The 20,834-nt window shown below is 40.3% G+C and overlaps 1 protein-coding gene across 6 annotated transcripts in view; it reads left to right on the forward strand.

Moving 5' to 3' along the window:
* Nucleotides 1-20,834, forward strand: part of MARK1 (microtubule affinity regulating kinase 1) — a 114,937-nt gene that overhangs the window by 40,394 nt on the left and 53,709 nt on the right. For 4 of the 6 annotated variants that reach the window (XM_032318185.1, XM_032318183.1, XM_032318184.1 and 1 more), the window contains exons 2-3: nucleotides 5,985-6,188; nucleotides 7,345-7,398. In XM_032318185.1, the coding sequence (XP_032174076.1) occupies nucleotides 5,985-6,188; nucleotides 7,345-7,398 (258 nt within the window). Of the gene's footprint in view, nucleotides 1-5,984; nucleotides 6,189-7,344; nucleotides 7,399-17,911; nucleotides 19,472-20,834 lie in introns of those variants that run through there. The other 2 variants (XM_032318186.1, XM_032318187.1) reach the window with 2 other exon arrangements.

A 20,834-nucleotide genomic window follows, 5' to 3' on the forward strand; every position in this document is an offset into this window, starting at 1 on the left:
AAACCATTCACTATTTTGCCACTTAAAAAATGAAAATTCACCTTGAAGCACTGAAAATGGGGAAGGAGGGAGGCATTACTGTACAATAACATAATAAAGGAAGCATACCAGTTGAGAGAATTTTTCTGCAACTAAACCAGATGCATTGTCTGGCTCCTAACAAAAGAAGCATTAATCATTGTAGGTGGTATCTTCAGTCATGCTTCTGTCCAACATGTGGCTCTTCTTTAAATTGTCCTTTGATTAAAAACCCGAAGTTGTCATTCTAAAGAGAACTAAAATATCTGTGTACAGTTTTTCTGTAAGGTAATTTGATACACAGAGCAACAAGGATGTTGAGAAGAGTTCTTTTCCCCTTAGTGTGTGTGTGTGTATGTGTTTTTGGGAAAGCGGTGTCAAAATCTCTAGTTGTGTTCATGGATTTGGATACTTTTCTCTTTGTTCTGTTCTTTTTGCTTGTTGAAACTTCAGTCACAAAGCACATACATAATTATACTTAAGATTGTTATGTCTGCCCTTTAGCCATTATGTGGTGTCTCTTTTTACTTCATTAGTATAGTACTCCTTGTGTTGAGGTCTAATTTGTCAGATATTATCACAGCATCCCTACCTCTCTTTTGCTGAGTGTTTGCATAGTATAGAATACTTGTTCCCCATAATTTTACTTTCAGTCTATCTGTGTATTCATACTTAACAGTGCTTCTCTTGGGAGACAGCATACATTTGGGCCTTTTACAAAAATTCATTTGATAGTCTTTTTGAATTGAAGTAATTACCTTATGTTCAATATGATTATTGATCCGCTTGGTATGTCTATAATTTGCTCTTTTGTTTTTGTCTCATCTGTTTGTTGTTGTTATTGTGTTGTTCCTCTCTCCTTCCTTCCCTGCCGACTTTTGAGTTAATCAGTATTTTTTAGTATTCCATGTAAATTCCTCTGTCGACTTCTTACCTATGCCTCTGCATTTTTAGTGCATTTTTTCAGTGCTTGCTCTAGAGACTACAGAATGCATTCATACATTATTACAGTCTCCATAATGTTAATATTGTCCCCATTCAGATGAAATACAGGAATTGCGTAAGAGTACTTTAATTCCCCTGACCTTTGACTTGTATTTTCACATATATTCGTGTCTGCTTTCATTATAAACCCCATAGTATGGTGTTACACTTTTTACTCTTAACAGTCCTATGTCTTTTTTAAAAAGTAAGAGATGAAAAAATACATACTCTTTTATACTCACTCACGTATTTCATATTTCCAGAGCTCTTTATTCCTTTGTTAGATTCAGGTTACCATCTATGGTCATTTCCCTAAAGAAAGAAGAACTTTCTTTAGCATTTTATATGTGTATGTCTTCTGGCAGCAAATTTGTTCAGCTCTTGTTCATCTAAAAATGTCTTTGTTTTCCTTTTTGAAGATTATTTTCACTGGATAAAGAATTTGGGGTTTCAGTTTGGGTTTTACATGAAAAATCTTGCATTGTCACCTGACCTCTGTTGTTTCTCAGGAAAAGCCAGCTGCCATTTGAACGGTCATTCCTTTGTATGTATTGAGTTGTTTTTCCCTGGATGCTTTTAAGGTTCCCCCTCCCTGCCCCAAAGACATGATTTCTAGCAGTGTGGCGCATAAAGGTTAAACAGCTTGTCCAAGAATGCATAGCTTAGTGAGTAGAAAAATTCATTTCATTTCAGTTGGTATTGAAGGGAGGGGGAGCTCCATTATTATTCAGGAATTGGAGTGTGAGTCCATGGGATGCAGCTTTGAAGAGCTAATGAAACCATGACCTTTCATTACTTTGAATACGCTGCTGCACTCGGGGCAAGCTTTAAGGTCCTGTTGCCACTGCTGCAGGAAGAATGACAGAGTTCAAGGTCTGCTGGCTTGAGCGGACAACGTGAAGAAGGAAATGCCAAGATCTTACCTTGTGTTTTCAGCTAAAGATGGGGACAAAACCTTGTAGGTAGTCTATAATTAAGCTAACATAATTTCTTATATCTGTTAGCCTGAGGGTTGAGATAGTTCTTAAATGCACTGTTTAATCCAGGCTGAGTTGAATTCATGTTCTCGCCAGGTTTTCTGTTTGAGAGTTAAGCTGTTGATCAGGAAGGAATGAGATCAGTTATTCCAAATTATTCTTCAGAGAGTTTCTTCAGGGAAAGAGCATCCTCCTGAGTGGTGCTGTGGCAATCCTAAGAAAAGATGGGGTTTGGGGGAAAATAGTTTTGGGTGGGTGTTTTATAAACAGAATTATAGGATATAAAATATTTTCTAAATATTTTCTTTTAACTTTTAAGACTCAAATGCAACCTGAATAAATTGGATGGCTCACAAAATGTTCACACAATGTCGAAAGTTGAGATCTTAATTTTATAAAGAATTTTGGAGAATATATTACCTTTTGCAACTTAGGTGGTGGGATGAGAAAGAATATTTTTAGATGAGCCTCTGTCCTCTCCTTCGCTCTCGAGGTACAGACACAGCCATACCTGTGCTTCTCCTAGAATCTCCTATTCTGGTGGTGGAATCATCCAGAAACAGTTTAATCCTGATATGTTAAACTAGGGGTCATATGCTATCCAATGGGCCAAATTCAGCCTTTTGGTATTTTTCGTATGGCTCTGAACTAAGAAAGGATCTTAAATTTTTAAGAAGCTGAGGGGAAAAATACAGATGTAGCAGAGAAAGTTACAGTCTATAAAGCCTAAAATATTTATTATCCAGCTTTTTACAGATAGTTTGCTGGCCCCTTTTTCACCGTACTTGCTAGGGATACCAAAAAAAATTAAGGATTCTCCCCATTTGTAGCTTATTTGACCAAGACTTTCTCTTTAGGGAATTGATTATATGGCAACTGCTCTTTTTTGTTTGTGGACTACTAGAATTTGAACATGTTTGATAAGAATCTCTTAATTGTTCACTATTCCCTTAAGTTTACCTCTGGATTTAAAAGTAGTGATAGCTGTGTTTATCAGCTGACATTGGCTGCATCACAGACCGTCCCAACACCCGGCGGCTTAAACTAACAAGCATATATCATTTCTCATGAGCCAGTGGGTCCTCTGGGCAGCCAGCTGATTTAATATGGGCTCAGGGGGGAGTGGCTGTCCTCTATGGATTTCTCAGCTTCCTTCTTGTGTCAGCCTGAGCGGGTCCTTCTCAGGGTGATGGCATAAGTCTGAGAGCAAGCTGAAACACAGCAGTCTCTTGATGACTAACTTGGGAGCAACTCTATTGTCACTTCCAGCTCATTCTTTTGGCCAAAGCAGATCACGTGACTGAACCCCCAAAGAGCGGGAACTAAGTCCTACTCTCAGTGGAAGGACACTGGAGAGTCACATGGCAAAGGGCATGAAAATCTGAGGCGGCTTGTGCAGTCTGTCATAGTTTGGCTTAACGTCGGGATATGCCTTGCCACCGGGATTGGGAGGGGGGCATTCAAAATCTGGACAGTGGGCAGTCATTCCTCAAAAGTCCTTCTTTCCGGGCAATTAGGAGTACAAGGGCCCTGGATTCCTTCAATTTAGCTTTTATTTTGAGTTATGGGGCTTATGGAACTTCAGGTCTAGCAGTGAAAACACACTGTGACCCATGCTTAGGAGATACTGTGATAGGTCCAGTAGTAGAGATTTGTACTGGATATAAAAATAGCAGCAGAAGAGAGAGGGAACCAACTCTGCTTTGTGGAAAGACACAGAAAGCTTTGTTGAGGAGGAGATAAAATTCAGTCTTGAAGCATGGACAGGTCCACATTCCCTGCAGAACAACAGTTTAGGTAGAGAAGTACTATTTATGGGAAAAAGTACAGCAACCTATTAATGCTTAGAAATTGCTTATATTTAACATCTCTTGTTTTTGTGCTCAGATAATAGAAAAGTCTCAAAGAGCCAGTGAATAACTTTATATTTAAGTCCTTCTTTCATTATTTATTGCAGTAGTTTTCAGACTTCAGCCTGCATCAGAATCACCCGGAGGACTTGTTAGAACACAGATTGCTGGGCCCACCCCCAGAGCGGCTTACTCAGTAGGTCTGGAACAGGGCCAGAGAATTTGCATTTCTAACAAGTTTCCAAATGATGCTGATGGTGCTAGTTCAGGGACAACACTTTGAGAAGTATTGATTTATTGAGCCTTTCCTCTGTGTCTGGCGCTCTGCAGTGTGGCGAGTACATAAAAATGAAAAGAAAACACCCCTGTCCTCAGATTGCTCGTGGTCGGGAGGTAGAGACAGAGAAGTAAGTGTGTGATGATAGTAGAGCAGAGCCGATCATGAGCTATGTGAAAGCGGTTTGCTGTGCGATACACTAAGGGGACACTAGTTCACAACGAGGCCGGAGGCCGCAGGTTTGTGTAAGACCCAGCGACAACTCTTTAATTTGAGCCAAGTTTAAAAAAAAAAAAAATCTGAAAGTAGAGGCCTCAGATTTTATGGAGCCCTTTTTACATACATAATTAAATTTGATATTCTCCTGTTTAAAAAAAAAACCCTCAAGTACTAACAAAGAGAAAAATGATCTTGAGTCATGCTTTACATGAACTTGGTAAATGGAGTCATCTTTAATATTGCCTTTAACAAATTTTCTGATCAAGGGGCACCTGGGTGGCTCAGTTGTTAAGCGTCTGCCTTTGGCTCGGGTCATGATCCTGAGGTCCTGGGATCGAGCCCTGCATCGGCCTCCCCGCTCAGCGGGAAACCTGCTTCTCCCTCTCCCACTCCCCCCTGCTTGTGTTCCCTCTCTCGATGTGTCTCTCTCTGTCAAATAAATATAGAAAATCTTAAAAAAAAAAAAAAAGAAAGTTTCTGATCAGAATTTTTCTGGACAAGTTTGTAGTCATATAGGCAGGACAACACAGGCTAAATTAGTTACTTTGCCAATAAAAAATACTTTCTTTTGTTAATTTGTGCTGCTCACCTTCACTATTTCAAAGAAGTTAGTTGGAGAAAGAGGTTACATTTATTATGTGTGACTCTGTGTTCTCACAAAAACTGCTGGAAACCTGCGCACGTCAGAATGCAGGCAAACCCGAACGAGAGCAGGAGCGTTGAGAGCCGGTGGACGGTTCGTCAGGCAGCGGCCCTGAGACTCAGACGCTGAGCCTGCCCTTGAGTAGGATTCGTTACAGTTGTGGGCTCATGTGAGACGGTCAGATAGACCCACATCTTTGCCTCAAGAGTAGCGCTGGGGAGGAATGCAGTGGGCCTTCGCTCACCCACCCAGCGGGGCTGCGGCTCTTGGGTGAGCACAGTAAGCTGGGTGAGGGGCTTGGGCAGGGGCCATCAGGATAAGGAAGCAGGCAGCCGTGGGTCAACTGACTGAGCTGAATGCCAGCAAATTAGAGAGTGAGCATGACAAGTGGTGGGGCCAGTTTGGAGAAACAGAGCTATACCCATGAACTTGTTTGCCTTGGCATTGAAGACATCCTGCCCTTTAAATGATACAATCTGGGACTGTGTTGTCATCTCAGCCTAAAGGGATCATACCCTTAGAGGAGTAATGGTCTGTGTGACTTCTATCCATCTGTCTCCTTATTATTGTTTTTTAATCAAAAGCATATACCTAGGGGTGCCTGGATGGCTCAGTTGGTTAAGCATCCAACCGTTAAGGGACCTTAGCCCAGGTCATGATCTCAGGGTTGTGAGATCGAGCCCCTCATTGGGCTCCACACCGGGCATGGAGCCTGCTTGGGATTCTCTCTCCCCTTCCTGCTCTCCCTCTGTTTCACGCATCGCCCCTACTCATGCACAGGAGCACTCTCTCTCTGAAAAAATGAAAACATATGACTAAAGTTGTGCAGAACATTTTATTTTAAATAGTTACATTGCCTCTGGCAAAGCAAGCTAAAGTCAAGTAGAAATTATAAGTAGACATAGTGCAACGTATTTTCACTGAACTTGAATTGTGAATAAAAATTGTTTGTAGTTTTTCTGTCCTTTTTAAAATATAATTTCATTAACAATGAAATCTTGTAACCTTTTTCTTAGCATACATCCGTGGATGGATACACTGAACCGCATATCCCGCCTACCAAATCAAGTAGCAGACAGAACATCCCACGGTGTAGAAACTCCATTACGTCAGCAACAGACGAACAGCCTCACATTGGAAATTATCGTTTACAAAAAACAATAGGGAAGGGAAATTTTGCCAAAGTGAAATTGGCAAGACATGTTCTAACTGGTAGAGAGGTAAGTTTTCATGATGCTTTTTGATATTTACTTGGACCTCTCCAGAGTCTTGTTACAAAGCCTTCCTGTAGCTGATGCTGGGAATAAGTGACATCTGACAGCTGGTAAACACTGAGATATGTGTGACTGGCACATCCAGGGACAGCTGTATTGTGGCACAAAAAGTTGGTGTTTGAAGGTTCAGAAAAGACTCATCCCTGTCTCATAAAACAGGCACACTTCGATTGAGCCTTCCTCAGACTTCTGTCTTCTTCATATGGTTTCTGGAAGCATTTCTGGCTGCCTTTGTTTCCTGACCCTAGGAACAGGGCCAGGGTTAAGTTCTCATTAATTACTGCTTAAAGTAAAGTAGGTATAAATGTGTATGAAGTCACCCACTAATTTTTATCTCTTTAGAGACCACATTGCACTTGTGGTTAGAAACAGATGTTTTTCTCAGGTAATAAGGGAACTGGATTTCTAAAATCCCATGTGTTTTAAATTATGTGTGTGTACCTAGCAAAAATTTATGTATTAAATATTTATTACTAATATTTAATAAATTGTATAGTAAAGACTAAGACAAGTTAATAGTACTTAATGTTTCCTGAATCCGGTAGGACATTATGAAGATCTCAGTCATAATTTGTTCTTAGTAAGTTTTTCTTTTGCTCTATACATAACATTATTGTCACTTACGGTTCATTTTAGTCCTCTGCCCATTCTGGCTCCAGGAACTGCTGAGACACGGCCTCTGTTAGGCGGAGACTTAGACTTGATCCCATTGGTCAGTTTGCTGCTATAAGTGAACTTGGGTGTTTGATGTCTCTAATCACCTTGTTCACATGATACTGAACCTACTGAAAGCTTATAAGCCCCTCCCTTCTGATAACTGTAACTTACTAAGATCGTAAGTAAAAGATTAAGATACAAATAATTTTTACTTTAAAGGGGAGACTTGGAAGAAACATGAAAGATGTCATCTTATTGACTCAGAGTCCTATGTCCTAAAGACGTAAGTCGATGGAATGCACCAGAAGCCAGCTAGTGATGTGAGCACCAAATACAACCAGATTACATCTAGTTAGGAATGAGATGAAAGACTTTTGCTTTATAAGTTTTTAATCCATCAAAATACATATTCTCAAATATATAGTTTAATGATTCTCTTTTTCAGGTTGCTGTGAAAATAATAGACAAAACTCAGCTAAATCCTACCAGTCTACAAAAGGTATTTAATTATTTTAATAGTAAATAATTAGAATATGGGTTTATTAATATATGATATTCTGTAAAGTCAATTATCCTAAATTTTCTATTAGGTAAAATACTACGTGTCATCAATATCTGAAGAAAAGACATGGTATAAAACATAATATTTATATTTAATGATATTTCAATTACATTTATTGGGTAGTTGTTTGAGAAATGTCTATAACTCAAATGCATATACCATATGTAAGGAATTTATGTCTTTTAATTCAATAGAATAAAACTTCATAACAAATATTTTGAAACACTCAGGATTCTGTTTTGTTTAAAAATCTATTTATGGTTAATATTGCCCGTAGATGATTTCCTTTTATTGCTTCACTTTCATTTCATTTCATTTTATTTTATTTTATTCATTTATCTTTTTATTCTTTTTATTCACTTACTTTTTATTTTATTTTTTTCTATTTATTCCTTTTATTGCATCCTTTCTTTTCTTCCTTCTTCCCCAGGCATTAGGCACTCTGCTAACTTAGAGTAAAAAATATGAGCATTTCGTCAAAGAGTGCAAATAAAAACCAGCAAGGGGAGGAAAAGAAAGGAGTTAGGGTGGAGATTGCCCTGATGAAACCTAGGGAAGCTCTTTCAGGTTGCTCATTACTTATGTGGGAAAAGTTTCTCAAATACACATTTTAGTACATTAAGAATGAAGCAGATATTTTAACACTTATGCCATATGTGTTAAGTTTGTATATTGTGATTTTTTATTAGACTGTAATAGGATCATGGTCACCTGTGAAAATGGGATAAATAACTTTAAGTTCCTAAAACCGGTTGAATCTTAATGTAAGACCTTTTTAGTATGGTGTGTTTAACTATACCTGCAGTGATTTTAACATTAAATTTAAAAATTTGGCTCTGTAAGATCAAGGCTTTCCCACTTGACACAGTGCCAGATAACTCAGTTTATTTTATATACTTCTATTCAGAGATCTGTCTTTGTACTACTTACTGAGATTTCTTTTAAATTTAACTTTCAAAGCCTTGATAGTTCTGATCAGGGAGAAAGAAATGTTTGCTATACTCGTCTTTTCTCTGTGAGATGGTATACCTTATAGATGTCTTCTGGGAGAAATGTCTAGCACCAGTCTATTAGCTAATTATGATGCAGTTGAATGAGTTACAAAAAGGCATCCTCTGTGGGCAGGTGAGTTACCCGAAGATGCTCTTTTCCTGGGCTGGAGTCACAGTGGGGCAGAATTTGCCACCCCTCTGCCAGGAATCTTTTAAAAAGGCAGAAAGTGCTTAAGTGTGCTCAGTGGCCCCGTCCATCCCCATCTGGCTTCTCCACTCCTCCTGGATTGATCTGTGAGTTACTCTGGTAAACCCAGTGATTTTAAGTGACGTTAAGTGATTGAGGCCTGTTTTGCAAGTTGGATGCCCAGTAATATGACCCCCGCTCAGTCTTTCCCAGAGAGGCCCAGAGAAAACTGTAGAACCACAGTTGCACTAGTTGAAACATGCAAACGTGAAGTAGGATCTTGCTTTATTTATCCGATTAACTAAAAAATGTTCTTGATGACAAGTAATTTCTGTTGTAAATGGTGCTAATCTTGCTGATGAAGTGTCGCTTTTCCAAATAGGTATGTAAAGAATGATGGCAATTTTGTTTTCTTTAATGTGTGAAAATAAAATCCAAGGAAAGACAGACATTCGCTGAATGTAGCCTGTACACTGTGTATTTGTCATTATTTTTGAAATAATTTTCATTTATGTTCATAGATTTGCTGTCAGTTAAGAGTTTTGAAAACTAACAACAGACAAGGCTTGGTTAGTTCCCATGCATTGTAGAACATTCAACATTTGGCTAATAGGATCACCCAGTCTTTTTTATATATAAAAAAGAAATAATAGACTGAGAAGTAATCTGTTTGTTTACCTTAGCATTGACAGTGAAGTCCTATAGGTAAGAAATAGCAAAACATGTTGTCTGTCATAGGCCTGCTTATTAAAAGGCAGATAATGGTAACACATACATTTGAAATAAGGATTCATTTTCATCTCATTTCCAAAAGTGTTTAGTTAAATCTGACTCTGGACCCGATCTGAATTTAAGCTGATTCCCATCCTTTATGTTCTCTGCTCTGTGTAACATTTATAGGAAAGAGTACTTTCCTTTGCTAATTGCATCAGTGATAGACAAAGTAACCTAAATTTGATACTGCAACCGTTCAAAACTTCTAAAATGCAAAGCTCTCAAAAACAGTTTGGTCTTTGGAATTGTCAAGCATCTTTGGCTTCAACGTTTCCCACATAGTGTGCTCATATTATTTATACCATACTTCGAGTGAGTAGGATCCGGTTTAGTGAGTTTTCATCATTTAAACATTTTTGAGTTCGGTGCTATATTTACCCCTTCCTCTTTGGACCATAAGTCTCACCTGATATTTTAGTTAGTGTTTTTGGGGTAGGGTTTATGAACTATACTAGCGATTCCTGGGGATCTTTTAAGTAGCCTAATAACGTTAGAAGAAAAACAAAACAGTGAAGCAATTTTGTTGATAGTTCACATGCTCAAAATGTAAGATTAATTATCATTTGCTAGGAAAGTCCACTAAATTTTTTACACTTGGACGCATTAGTTTATACGTGGCTGACAGAGCCTGTGTTAGCCTTTCTCAGCTCATAGCCACCGGGGTGCACTTTATTGATCTTCCTGTCTTGTTTATTAATTTGCATTTTCTATTGTTTTACAATGTTGCATTATAGTCCCAACTCACAAAAAGACAGCTCAGTGTTTCTGAAGTGATTTGCTGAGTAGTAAACCCTGAAAGAAGAGTGGAGATACCACTGTCGTGACTCAGAATTATACCCTTAAATAATAAAGAGAGCTGCCGCATTACAAGGACATAGACTGTGGATCTCTGTAGGACAGTGGTTTTGTACAAGCAGGGAGCATACAATCAATTTTCAGTAACTGACATCTGAGAATTAGACGTATGAAGTGAAGAATCCGTTTACTCCTAGTGTCTGGTACATTATCTGTTGTGTAAAGTGTTGTCAAATGGTGACCTAAGCCATTTAAACTTCAGTGAGTTTTCAGATAAAGCCCAGCAACCTCTCTGGTAAGCTAGTTAATTCTTCCAGAGCATCTGCAAAACAATTTTTACCATGGTCACTATAGTTAGAGAGGAGGACAGGACCATGGAAGCAATATTCAGAATTAAATTTCTGTTAGCAAATTAAAACCAAACTTATAAAAGCAATCATATAATTATTGATGCATATTTTTATCAAGGAGAAAGCAGAAGAGGCTCTTAGGCAGTGTTCCTTAGCAGATATCTCTGTTGGACATATGTTGAAATACCAGTTACTGTCACACGTGCATGCTTATAACGTATTTCACTTTATTGTTTTTTTCACATATGTGGGCCATTTGAAGGAAAAGTCTTGACCAATTCTTTTGTGGGTTGGTGAAAATCTAAGTGGTAAGAGTTAGCATTTTTTTTTTAAGATTTTATTTATTTATTTGACAGAGATCACAAGTAGGCAGAGAGAGAGAGGAAGGGAAGCAGGCTCCCTGCTGAGCAGAGTGCCTGATGCGGGGCTTGATCCCAGGACCCTGAAATCATGACCTGAGCTGAAGGCAGAGGCTTAACCCACTGAGCCACCCAGGTGCCCCAAGAGTTAGCATTTTATGAGCTGGGTTGTAGACTGCAAAAGTTGTCTTCAAATTAGTAATGATGAAACATGAGGAGGACCTTTTTTTTTTTTTTGGAGAGTATATATGGGGGCAGAAATTCTGCAAGGAATGATACTGCCCTGTGAATAAATAAGATTATACCTAATGCCCGGTCACACAGTAATTCATTTGCCATGAAATTAGTGGTTAGCAACACACCTCTGATCTTGATTTGGCTTTGAAGGAAATATTGAAAACAGAATATTATGAAATCATGGCTATTAAAAGATGTCTCTTTAGTGTACAATGTGAAGAATTGGTGGGAAGTGTGTCTTTCAAACAGAAATATGATGGATTTTGAGGGAGAAGGTGTTCAAACAAGTTTCCTTTAAAAGGTGATACCAATAATGTTAATGTCTAGCTAGAAATATGTTGAATGTAAAATAACCAGATTTTCTGAGAACAACAACAACAGCAACAAAATGGTTTCGAGTAGTCCACTGACCAAAAGTTTGACTTCTCTAACCCTTGTTGGCCCTCTTTAGTTATTGGACAGAAGTCTCAATGACCTATCATTGGGCATGTCTAACACACAAATGCTACATCCAAATATGAAAGATAACCTTCCAGAACAAGCATATCCAAACAGTATATTAAGAATCCTCTTGCTATCATCCTTCCCACTCGAAACTTCTGGTCTTCCAACTTTTCAGTGTGATAAGATTAGCAGCCTAGACTAGACCCTGTCTGAGAGCTGTACGTCATCTTCAGGGAGAAATATCTTTGAAAAGTAATCAATCTGAATGTCACTGACACATCGCCTGAAGCTGATTCCTTTCTGCAATCTGCAGGATCATGACTTCAGATTTTTTTTAGTTCAGTAGAAATAAAAAATTTAAAAAAAAAAGTGGAATGGAAACTCTTTTATGGTTCAAGCCAATTGAACCATTGTGCCATTGAGCCAGATACATGTGTTCATTAATTAATTCTTAATCTAAGGAGAATTTATTGAAAGAAAGCTTGTATTTCTCCATATATTTTCTTCTGGTTTTTTTTTTTTTTTTTTTTTTTTTTTGGTCCCTCCTTTTATGTAGAGTTGTTGCCTTTTTTGTTGGCCTTGATATTAGAATCCCACCAAGTTTGGTCCTCTTTTCTTTCTGTATTCTCTTCCTGGGCTGTCTCAACGGTAGGCAAAGTCACAAATTTATACCTCAAACTAAGACCTCCCCTAAATTTGCTTCAATTTCTCAAGGGTAGCCCAAACTTACCACGTCCAAAGCTGAGCTCCCGGTCTCTGCCGTGCTGACTCGGTTCCTCGCCCGCGGGAGCTCTTCCAGCATCCTCTGTCAGTGAGTGACAGTCGTCGAGTTGTGCGAGCCAGAAGTCCGGAGCAATCCTTGACTCCTCACTCTTCCTTAGTCTTACCCTCTAGTCTGTCCTTGAATTGTGCAGATTTTGTCCCACATGTCTCTTGAGAACATCTGCTTTTATCTTTTCCCGTCAGGACCGCTGTAGACAAGGCCCCTGTCGTCTCTCCCGTGGGCTGCCCCAGTAGCCCTCCAGCTGGTCTTTCTGCATCCACTTTGCGACCCTCCGCACCCATCCATGCACACGCACACACCCACACGCAAAGTTAAAAAGTCATCAAGAATACAAAAGACCTTCATTTAGACTTCTAGATGGCATTCCATTGTTGGTCGTCTGGAAATCAAATTCATTAACAAGGTGTTCAAGGCCCCACCTTCCTCTTCTGCCCTGTGATGCACCAACTCCCCACGGGCTCTGCCCCATGCACTGCTCTTCCAGCCTCAGTACTTTCAGCTGCTCCTAGCCCACTCTGCACCCCACCCTCTGCCTAAGGCACCCTGCACCCCTGGACTTAATTCATCCGTATTCTTTCATTTCTCACATTTCAGCCCTAGCGTCATTTCTGCAGGGAAACCTTTGCTGTCTCCACAAGAATGTTAAATCTCTCTGCGCTCCTGAAAATTAAGCACTCATAACCAAGGATCATTCATGAAGAGTTGCTTTCGTTTTTATTTGTTTAACTCTTGGTAGTGATTTTGTTTCTTAACAGTTCTTGGTGTGTGTTTTCTGTCTCTGACTCTTAAGATTTCTATTCTAATTACTTGGCCTTTGTTAGCTATAAAAGCATATGTCTCAGGGTGCCTGGGTGGCTCAGTGGGTTAGAGCCGCTGCCTTCAGCTCAGGTCATGATCCCAGGATCCTGGGATCAAGCCCCGCATCCGGGCTTTCTGCTCAGCAGGGAGCCTGCTTCCTCCCCCCCCACCCCGCCCGCCTCTCTGCCTACTTGTGATCTCTGTCAAAAGAAAATAAAATAAAATCTTAAAAAAAAAAAAAGCATATGTCTCTATATTCTCAAGAAACTATGTAAGATTTACTGACGTGTAAACATGGAAGGATTCTCTCTGGAAGCGGGGTTGCTAGAAATCTAAATCACCTTTGAGTTTTAAACTAAACCATCTGGCTGTTTTATTTATTCATTTTTTAAAGATTGATTTATTTATGAGAGAGTTTGCGAGCACTGCACGTGGAGCTTGATGTGAGGCTCGATCCCAGGACCCTGCGCACATGACCTGAGCCAAAACCCAAGAGTCAGCCGGTTAACCAGTTACACCATTCAGGCTATTTTAAAAGTTACACCTCTAGCTATTTTAAAAGTCATATTGTCATTTTGTTATTTGGAGAGTCATACTCTTATTTTTTTCTAATTTGGGCCATTTGTTGACATAGTAAACTGGGCTATTTATAATTTTTGGATGGGGACTTCAAAATGTCCTCCTCATTCTAAAAAAAGTTGCTTTCTTATGGTATTTGTTAGATTAAACTGTTTCGTTTCTTTTTCTTTTCTTTTTTAAGAAATAAAATATTACAGATACACCTGAAGCCTTAGGTGTTATTTTTGGGTTCTATTCATGTATTTTCCTACCTGGAAGTAACTACTATTCTGAATTTGATCTTTTTATTCTCATTCAAACTTAAAGCATTTTTCACATTGTGTGTTTCTATATGTAAAACACTACATATTATTTATTTTTAAACCTCTTGTCTTTCTACAACATGCTTTTTTCAAGTAACATTGTCTTAAAGTTTTAGTCATGTTAGTCTACATAGCCCAGTGCCTTTATATTCGCTACTGTTACTGCAGACCACTGAGAGAGGATGCAACAGTTTACCCATTATCTTACTCATAGGCATGCTACAGTTCGCGGTTTTTTTTGACTGGTGAATGTGTAGACGGTTCCTGGTGTTCTTGTGTTTCACTTCTTTCTCCTTGTTAGTTAGCTTTCCATTTTCGCTGCAGAAGCAGTGCTGCACTGATCGTTATTGTGTATATCTTTTCTGTGAAGATGTGTAAAAGGATGTATGTCTCCAAGCAGATGTGTTAGGGTGAATCTCTCTAAGCGGAATTGCTAGGTTGAAGGTCACACGTATCCTCAACTTTACTAATACTGTCATATTGCTCTTCAGAGAGGTTATAACGGTTTATACTTCTGCCAACACTGTGAGATTTACTGCTGCTCTGCGTTCTTGCCCACACCTTATGTTATCGAATTTCTTAGTTTTTGTCAACCTTGTGGGTGCATTATGGTATCCCATTTAAATTTCCATCCCTTCTAATTCAAACTGTTTTCACATCCGATCTGTTTTATGTTTAATATATTTTGTCTGAAATTACTTGATTCGCTATCTCAAACAGTATGTTTATTTAGCACTAGCTTGAGCTCGGAATTGTCCAAGGCCTTGGGAAGGACTCGAGCAATATAAAATTAGTACTAGTTGATAAGAAATAAGAATCTTATAATCTTGTAATCCATCTAGATGAAACTTGGGAAAGTGGCCCAGCCTGTCACTTAAAAAGCATTACCTTCTCTTAATGTTGGAACAAATAGTTGACTTAAAGGTTGTCAAGGTTGGGAAGCAATACTGAACAACACTTTTATTTTTTTTAGTTAGAAATCGTCTAATATATATTCATTTACTTGTATTCAGATCTCTTTTTTCTACTACCATTTCATGGGAAGAACTTAAGAAATTTGTCTGAAGTTGTTATGCGACTAGCAATAACTTTATAAAATATGTGGTGTGTCCACAAGATGTCTGAAGGCTGAAAAAAGAGTGAGGTGATGACCCTAGAAATTTAAAAGCTGAAAGTTTAATCTATAGGGTTCTGTTAACATCGGCATATCATATATAAATCATATATATATTAATCATATCAATCGGGAAATCATATATAAAATCTCTCTCTCTGAGAGAGTCTCAATGACGACCTAGCAGTCTCTAGGAGCTGAACATCACTTGCAGGCTGAAGCAGTGCCCACACCTCTCACTGACAGACCAGTAAATGGCTATGAAAGGTACAGATAGGATTTTTATAAAGATTACAGCGAAGGCAAAGGAGGGCTCCTGCCCCTCACCAAACCCAAATCAGGACAAAATATTTAAAAGGCCAAGAAGGCTGTGTCAAAAGGCACAAGAAGATCTGAATGTCACCCTCCTCTCCTATGAGCCCCAGTTCCCGTGACAGCCTGGAAGAGCTCCCCCAATGGGAACAAGCCTGACCACTCTGCCTTTGTCAAGGTCCCCGTGGCCGCAGTGTTGTTCTCCATCTGCCTGAAGACCAAAGGAGAAGTGAAGGGGTCCTGTGACCTTGATGAAGCCAAGGGCAACACGGTGAGCGGGTCTGGGGGAAGGAGGGTGTCCATTCGACTGGCCCCTGACTACGAAGCTTTGGGTGTAAATAGAACGAGGATTGTCTAAGCCATGTCCACGTGGCTGCTTCTAAATATAACAGATTTCCCCATCATCAAAAAAAGAGTAAGAAGCAAAAGGAATAGAAGCAATGGGAAGCAAAAGAACAGCCGAGGGGAGACACAGAAAATGCTCACAAATGAGGCAAATACTGATGAACACTAATGGAGTTTGACCCTGACCTTAAGCCCTAACTAGAAGGACTGAAATGAAAAGTAAATATCTCCCCTGTTGACTCACTTCAGTTCCCTGGAACAACGCCAAGAACCAAGGAGGAAGCAGTTCAGGCCGCTGAACGGCCACGTATTCCTACTTGGTCATGAAGTCCGAACAGGGAGGGCCCCCCGCCTCGCTGACGGCGCAAGCCCGCCGCGGGCCTTCACGCAGAACTCGCTTCTCGGACTGAACACACGGGGCTCCAGCAGGCTCTGGCCTTGATTTCGGCCCACAGCAGGTCTGGAGAGTATTTGTGAATTTGGAGCATTCCTGCTAAGTTGAAGAATGCTGGAAACATCATGATGTCACAGTTTGAAAACGAGCAAGAAAAAAATGAACTAAAAATTCGAATCAGAAACTCAAATAGTCGTGTGGGGCTATTTAACCTATTCGCAAACCTTTGTTTTCCTGGCTTGTCCCTGACGTAGGACGCATACAGTAATTGATATTTTAACAATAACTGCCCATCTCGAGCTATGCTTCTTAGCATGGTCTACATTTTCAGCTCTCCTTCTGCCCTCCACCGTCTCCACCTCTCCTGAGGAACAGCAAGCCCTGGGAACACGGGCGCCCTCGCTGAAGATGGTCTGCTCTGGGCTGAGGGATCTCTCTGGCTCTCTGCTTCCTTTGACTCGGGCCGCTGAAGTGGAGGCTCTGACAGTAATTAGCCCCGTCCCTTTCCTGTGTGCGGCCAGCTGGAATATTGTGGTTTTGGGAAGGGGTAAGGGGAGTTGTGAAGAGGAGGAGACATCTTAGACCTTTTACTAAGCTGTGTGCTACCGTGTGGTTGGCCCCGATTCTCCGGATGTGTGGTGTTAAGGACCCAAATCTAGCTGACAGTTGAAGCGTTTCTTTGGGAAGAAGGGTGATGGGTGGGTCAGGCCACTGGCTTTCATGGTCCGAAGTCAGTGTGCCCCTTAAAACACACTAAAAACTTCTTCCAGCAGCAACCACTCTTCCTCTTTCCACAACTGCCTGTCATTTTTAGCCGGCACACACCCAACCCACACAGACCCATTCATGCTCTTACTGGTTACGGTTTTTTCCTCTCTCTTTGTCAGTGATTACCGAAGGAGAGGAAACTAAGGATAGAACAGCATATTGAAGACATCTTGAGATAACTGTGTGTTATTCTTTTCACTGGAATAAAAAGTTACATTCTGATGAGAACTTTGGCCCTTCCTGTAACTGTTTCCCTGGCTTCATCTCCAGAGGGCAGTAGAGTGGCCTTCTCGCTACTTTTGTAGGGACATTTTTGTTAGATGCTCCAATTTTCAGAAGATAACTTTTTTAAGGATTTTATTTATTTATTTGAGAGAGAGAGAGAGCAGGGAGAGGTGGGAGGGGGAGAAGCAGACTTCCTGCTGAGCAAGGAGCTTAATTGAGCTTAGGCTCAGTCCCTAAGGCCCTGAGATCATGACCTGAGCCAAAGGCAGACAATTAACCGACTGAGCCACCCAGATATCCTCAGAAGATAATTTTAATCCTGTCTCCAGCTCATCTCTGTTCTTGGTAGAACAGAGTGGCTAAATTCTAGGTTCCTGTCAGGGACTGCATTCATGAAATCATTGGCACTCAAAACCTAGCTTATGAAGTAAAACAAAAACGAGCATCTATGGAATGTCAAAGGATATGCATCTAATCCATTCCTTGAGATTACTGATTCTCAACCATGGAGCTGCCAAGAGACATCAGTATGTTTTCATTATACATTGTAAGATTTGTCTCCACAGTTTGCTTCCAAGAATAAACTACCAAATTTGCTAATAATAATTGCATAAAAATTAATGAGAATAAATTCAAGATTACCTATGTGACAATATGTCTCCACTTTTACAATCTGATGTGTTTTCTTGAGGCAGAAGAGGAGGAGGTGGAGCTAGAACTAGAGCTGGTGTGGCCTGTCCATGCTGCACTTCCTAGACCGCCTTCTAGAAGTGGCCGTGCCAGCGGGAAAGTAGGTAGAAGCCCTCTTCCACTGCAGTGAGGAGCTGTTAACTGAAGACATACGCTAATGGGAAGAAGTATGAAAAATATGGATATTTAAATTGAATAAAATACATCACCATTGACCAGTCTTTTCACATAAGTCAAGGTTCCACCCTACACTCCTAGTTTGGGTCTATTGATTGGCATTCAGCTTCATTTTCCTTGCACAAATCTCACCCATAAACTCACATTTGCTGCTATTTCCAGTTTTGTTTTGTTTCTTTAATTAATAAAGGGAGAATTTAAAGACACCCAGAAATGATCTGAGAGCAGACCACTAGATTTTATTTTCATCCTTGACATTTAGCTTGCCCACACTTAAGTGGACAATAATTTCTTTAGTAGCTTTTATCTAGTATTCACAGATTATTCAGTTTGGCTTGTTTTGGTAAACAATAAACTTTAGTTCATTGGTTTATGTAACATTTAGTTGTATTGGACAGACTTTAAGGCAACCCCCAATGATCCCTGCTTCTGGTGTTCACACCTTTATATAATCCCTTTTCCTTAGATGTGAGCAGGACCTCTGACTTGTTTCTAACCAATAGAATATAGAAAAGGTGATGGGCTTTCATTCCCATGATTACATTGTGTTATTTAGGCCTGTCTTGCTAGGCAGCCTGCCCTGGAGATTGTCCTTGCTGGCTTGATAAAGTAAATGGCCATGTTGGAGAAGGCCGCTTGGCAAGGACATGGAAGCAGTCTCCAAGAGGTCAGGGTGGCCTCCGCTCAGAAGCCAGCAGGAAGCCGGAGTCCTCAGTTCTGTAGTTGCAGCCTGGGTTAGCTTGGACATGGACTCTTCCCCATGGGACCCTGAAATGAGAGAGCAGCACCTTGATGGAAACGGGAGGACCCAAAGAAGCCCTGCCCAGAAACCATGAGATGATACATGCGTATTGTTCCAAGTTGCCAGGGTGTGATAATTTCTTATTCAGCAATACAAACTCATATATGAATTACATTAGCTGTTTGCAGTAATGTCTATAGCTGACAGATATGTTTGGGGCCTAGATAACCTTTGGTAAACATGCTGTTCAGCTTCGGGAGCTCGAGGGTACAGGGAGCCCCGCGGACCGAGAGCATGGAGCGCTCGAGCGTCGCACGGGCTTTGCCGAGGGCATACAGAGTAACAGTTGACAAAGCAGAACCCACTTACCAGCTTCTGTCCTGCAGTGCTTGTGAGTTGTGATTTTATAGTCAAATACAGCAACCTCACAGAGAAAGTCTTAATAAGAAAGCAAGACCAAGTAAAGCAAACAGAGGTCATTTACTTATGTGTAAGTGTAGGAGAGCCAGATTGGTTTCAGGGACTTTTCTACTAGAAATACACAATAACTATGATACTGGTGAATGCAAATGACAGTTACAGTAATGCTGCTCCTATTAATAACAGGTCTAGCCACTTTAAAATCTGTATAGTATAGCAAAACCGAAATAGGGACTATTTGTGTTTATTCTGAATAATACATTCTTCAGGTATAGGGTTCAGAGGGAAAAAACCAGTATTTAAAAAAAAAAAAATCTTCAGTATCTAAAAATATATTTATACCTGAGTTACAAATAACCCTTTTTCCTTGTAAAATGATTTTTTTTAATGTTTAGGTGGTTGATTTTATTACTCAGTGCTCGTAAAATGACTTCATGAAAGCCATGAGTTTAAAAGTAAGAGGCTGGCATAGTATTTGACTTGTTTTTCAGGGGAGAAGGGAACTCTGGTTAATAAAACCCAGAATCATCAGATTTGTGAGTTGTGATTTTATAGTTACATGTGAATTGTATAAAAAGGCTGAAAGCAGAAGTATAAGTTTTCTGAAAATCTAACCCACTTGTTGCCTCTGCTGTCAGCCAAAGGAATCCCTGAGCAAAGGTCGTCTGATGCTAGGCTCCCTTACTTCCTCTTTCTCTGGAGGTGCCAGTCTTACTTGGAGGACGGTTCATCCAATAAGCAGAGGAAGCCTAGGTGGGGTCAGAAGTTAAGACAAAAACCCTGAGTGTGTTCAGAGGGAACTGTACCCCCAGAACACGGGAGATCCCACAGAGCCCCACCCCAGCATCAGCCTCCAAAGTCCTGGCGGGAGGGATAGTTACTTGGATTCCAGGACTCCCTGGGCACACTTCCCTCAGCTGACCTGAGGCCACCCCACCCAGACCAAGGCCTTTTACCTCCCTAAGACCCACAAGGGAAAAGTGAAGGGATGTGACTTCTGGCTTCCTCTGCCAGGGCCTCCAGGGCTACTTGTGTGAATGACCCATTCTCTGATGTTACAGAGTAGAATTGACAAGGTATTTGATGGACAACCCATGTTTGCTACTGTGCACAGGCTTCTGGTATTGTCGGAGATTGGAACGGGCTCAAAAATTGGCTTGAGGGCGCTTGGGTGGCTCTGTTGGTTGGACGACTGCCTTCGGCTCAGGTCATGATCCTGGAGTTCCGGGATCGAGTCCCGCATTGGGCTCCCAGCTCCATGCGGAATCTGCTTCTCCCTCTGACCTTCTCCCCTCTCATGCTCTCTCTCTTTCTCTCACTCTCTCTTAAAAAAAAAAATGGCTTGAAAAGACTGAGGAAAGCAAACAACTGATTAAAAACTGGTCAAATGATCTGAACAGACATCTCATCAAAGAAAATCTATATGTGGCAAATAAGCCTATGAAAAGATGGTCAGTGCCATCTGTTACTAGGAATTATGACTGAAACAATGAAATAATACCACTACACACCTATTAGAATGTGAAAATCCAAAACACTGACAGCACCAAACACTGCTAAAGGATTTGGAGCAGCAAGGACTCTC

This window comes from Mustela erminea, chromosome 17 (genome assembly GCF_009829155.1).
Source record: "Mustela erminea isolate mMusErm1 chromosome 17, mMusErm1.Pri, whole genome shotgun sequence".
Lineage (NCBI taxonomy): Eukaryota > Metazoa > Chordata > Mammalia > Carnivora > Mustelidae > Mustela > Mustela erminea.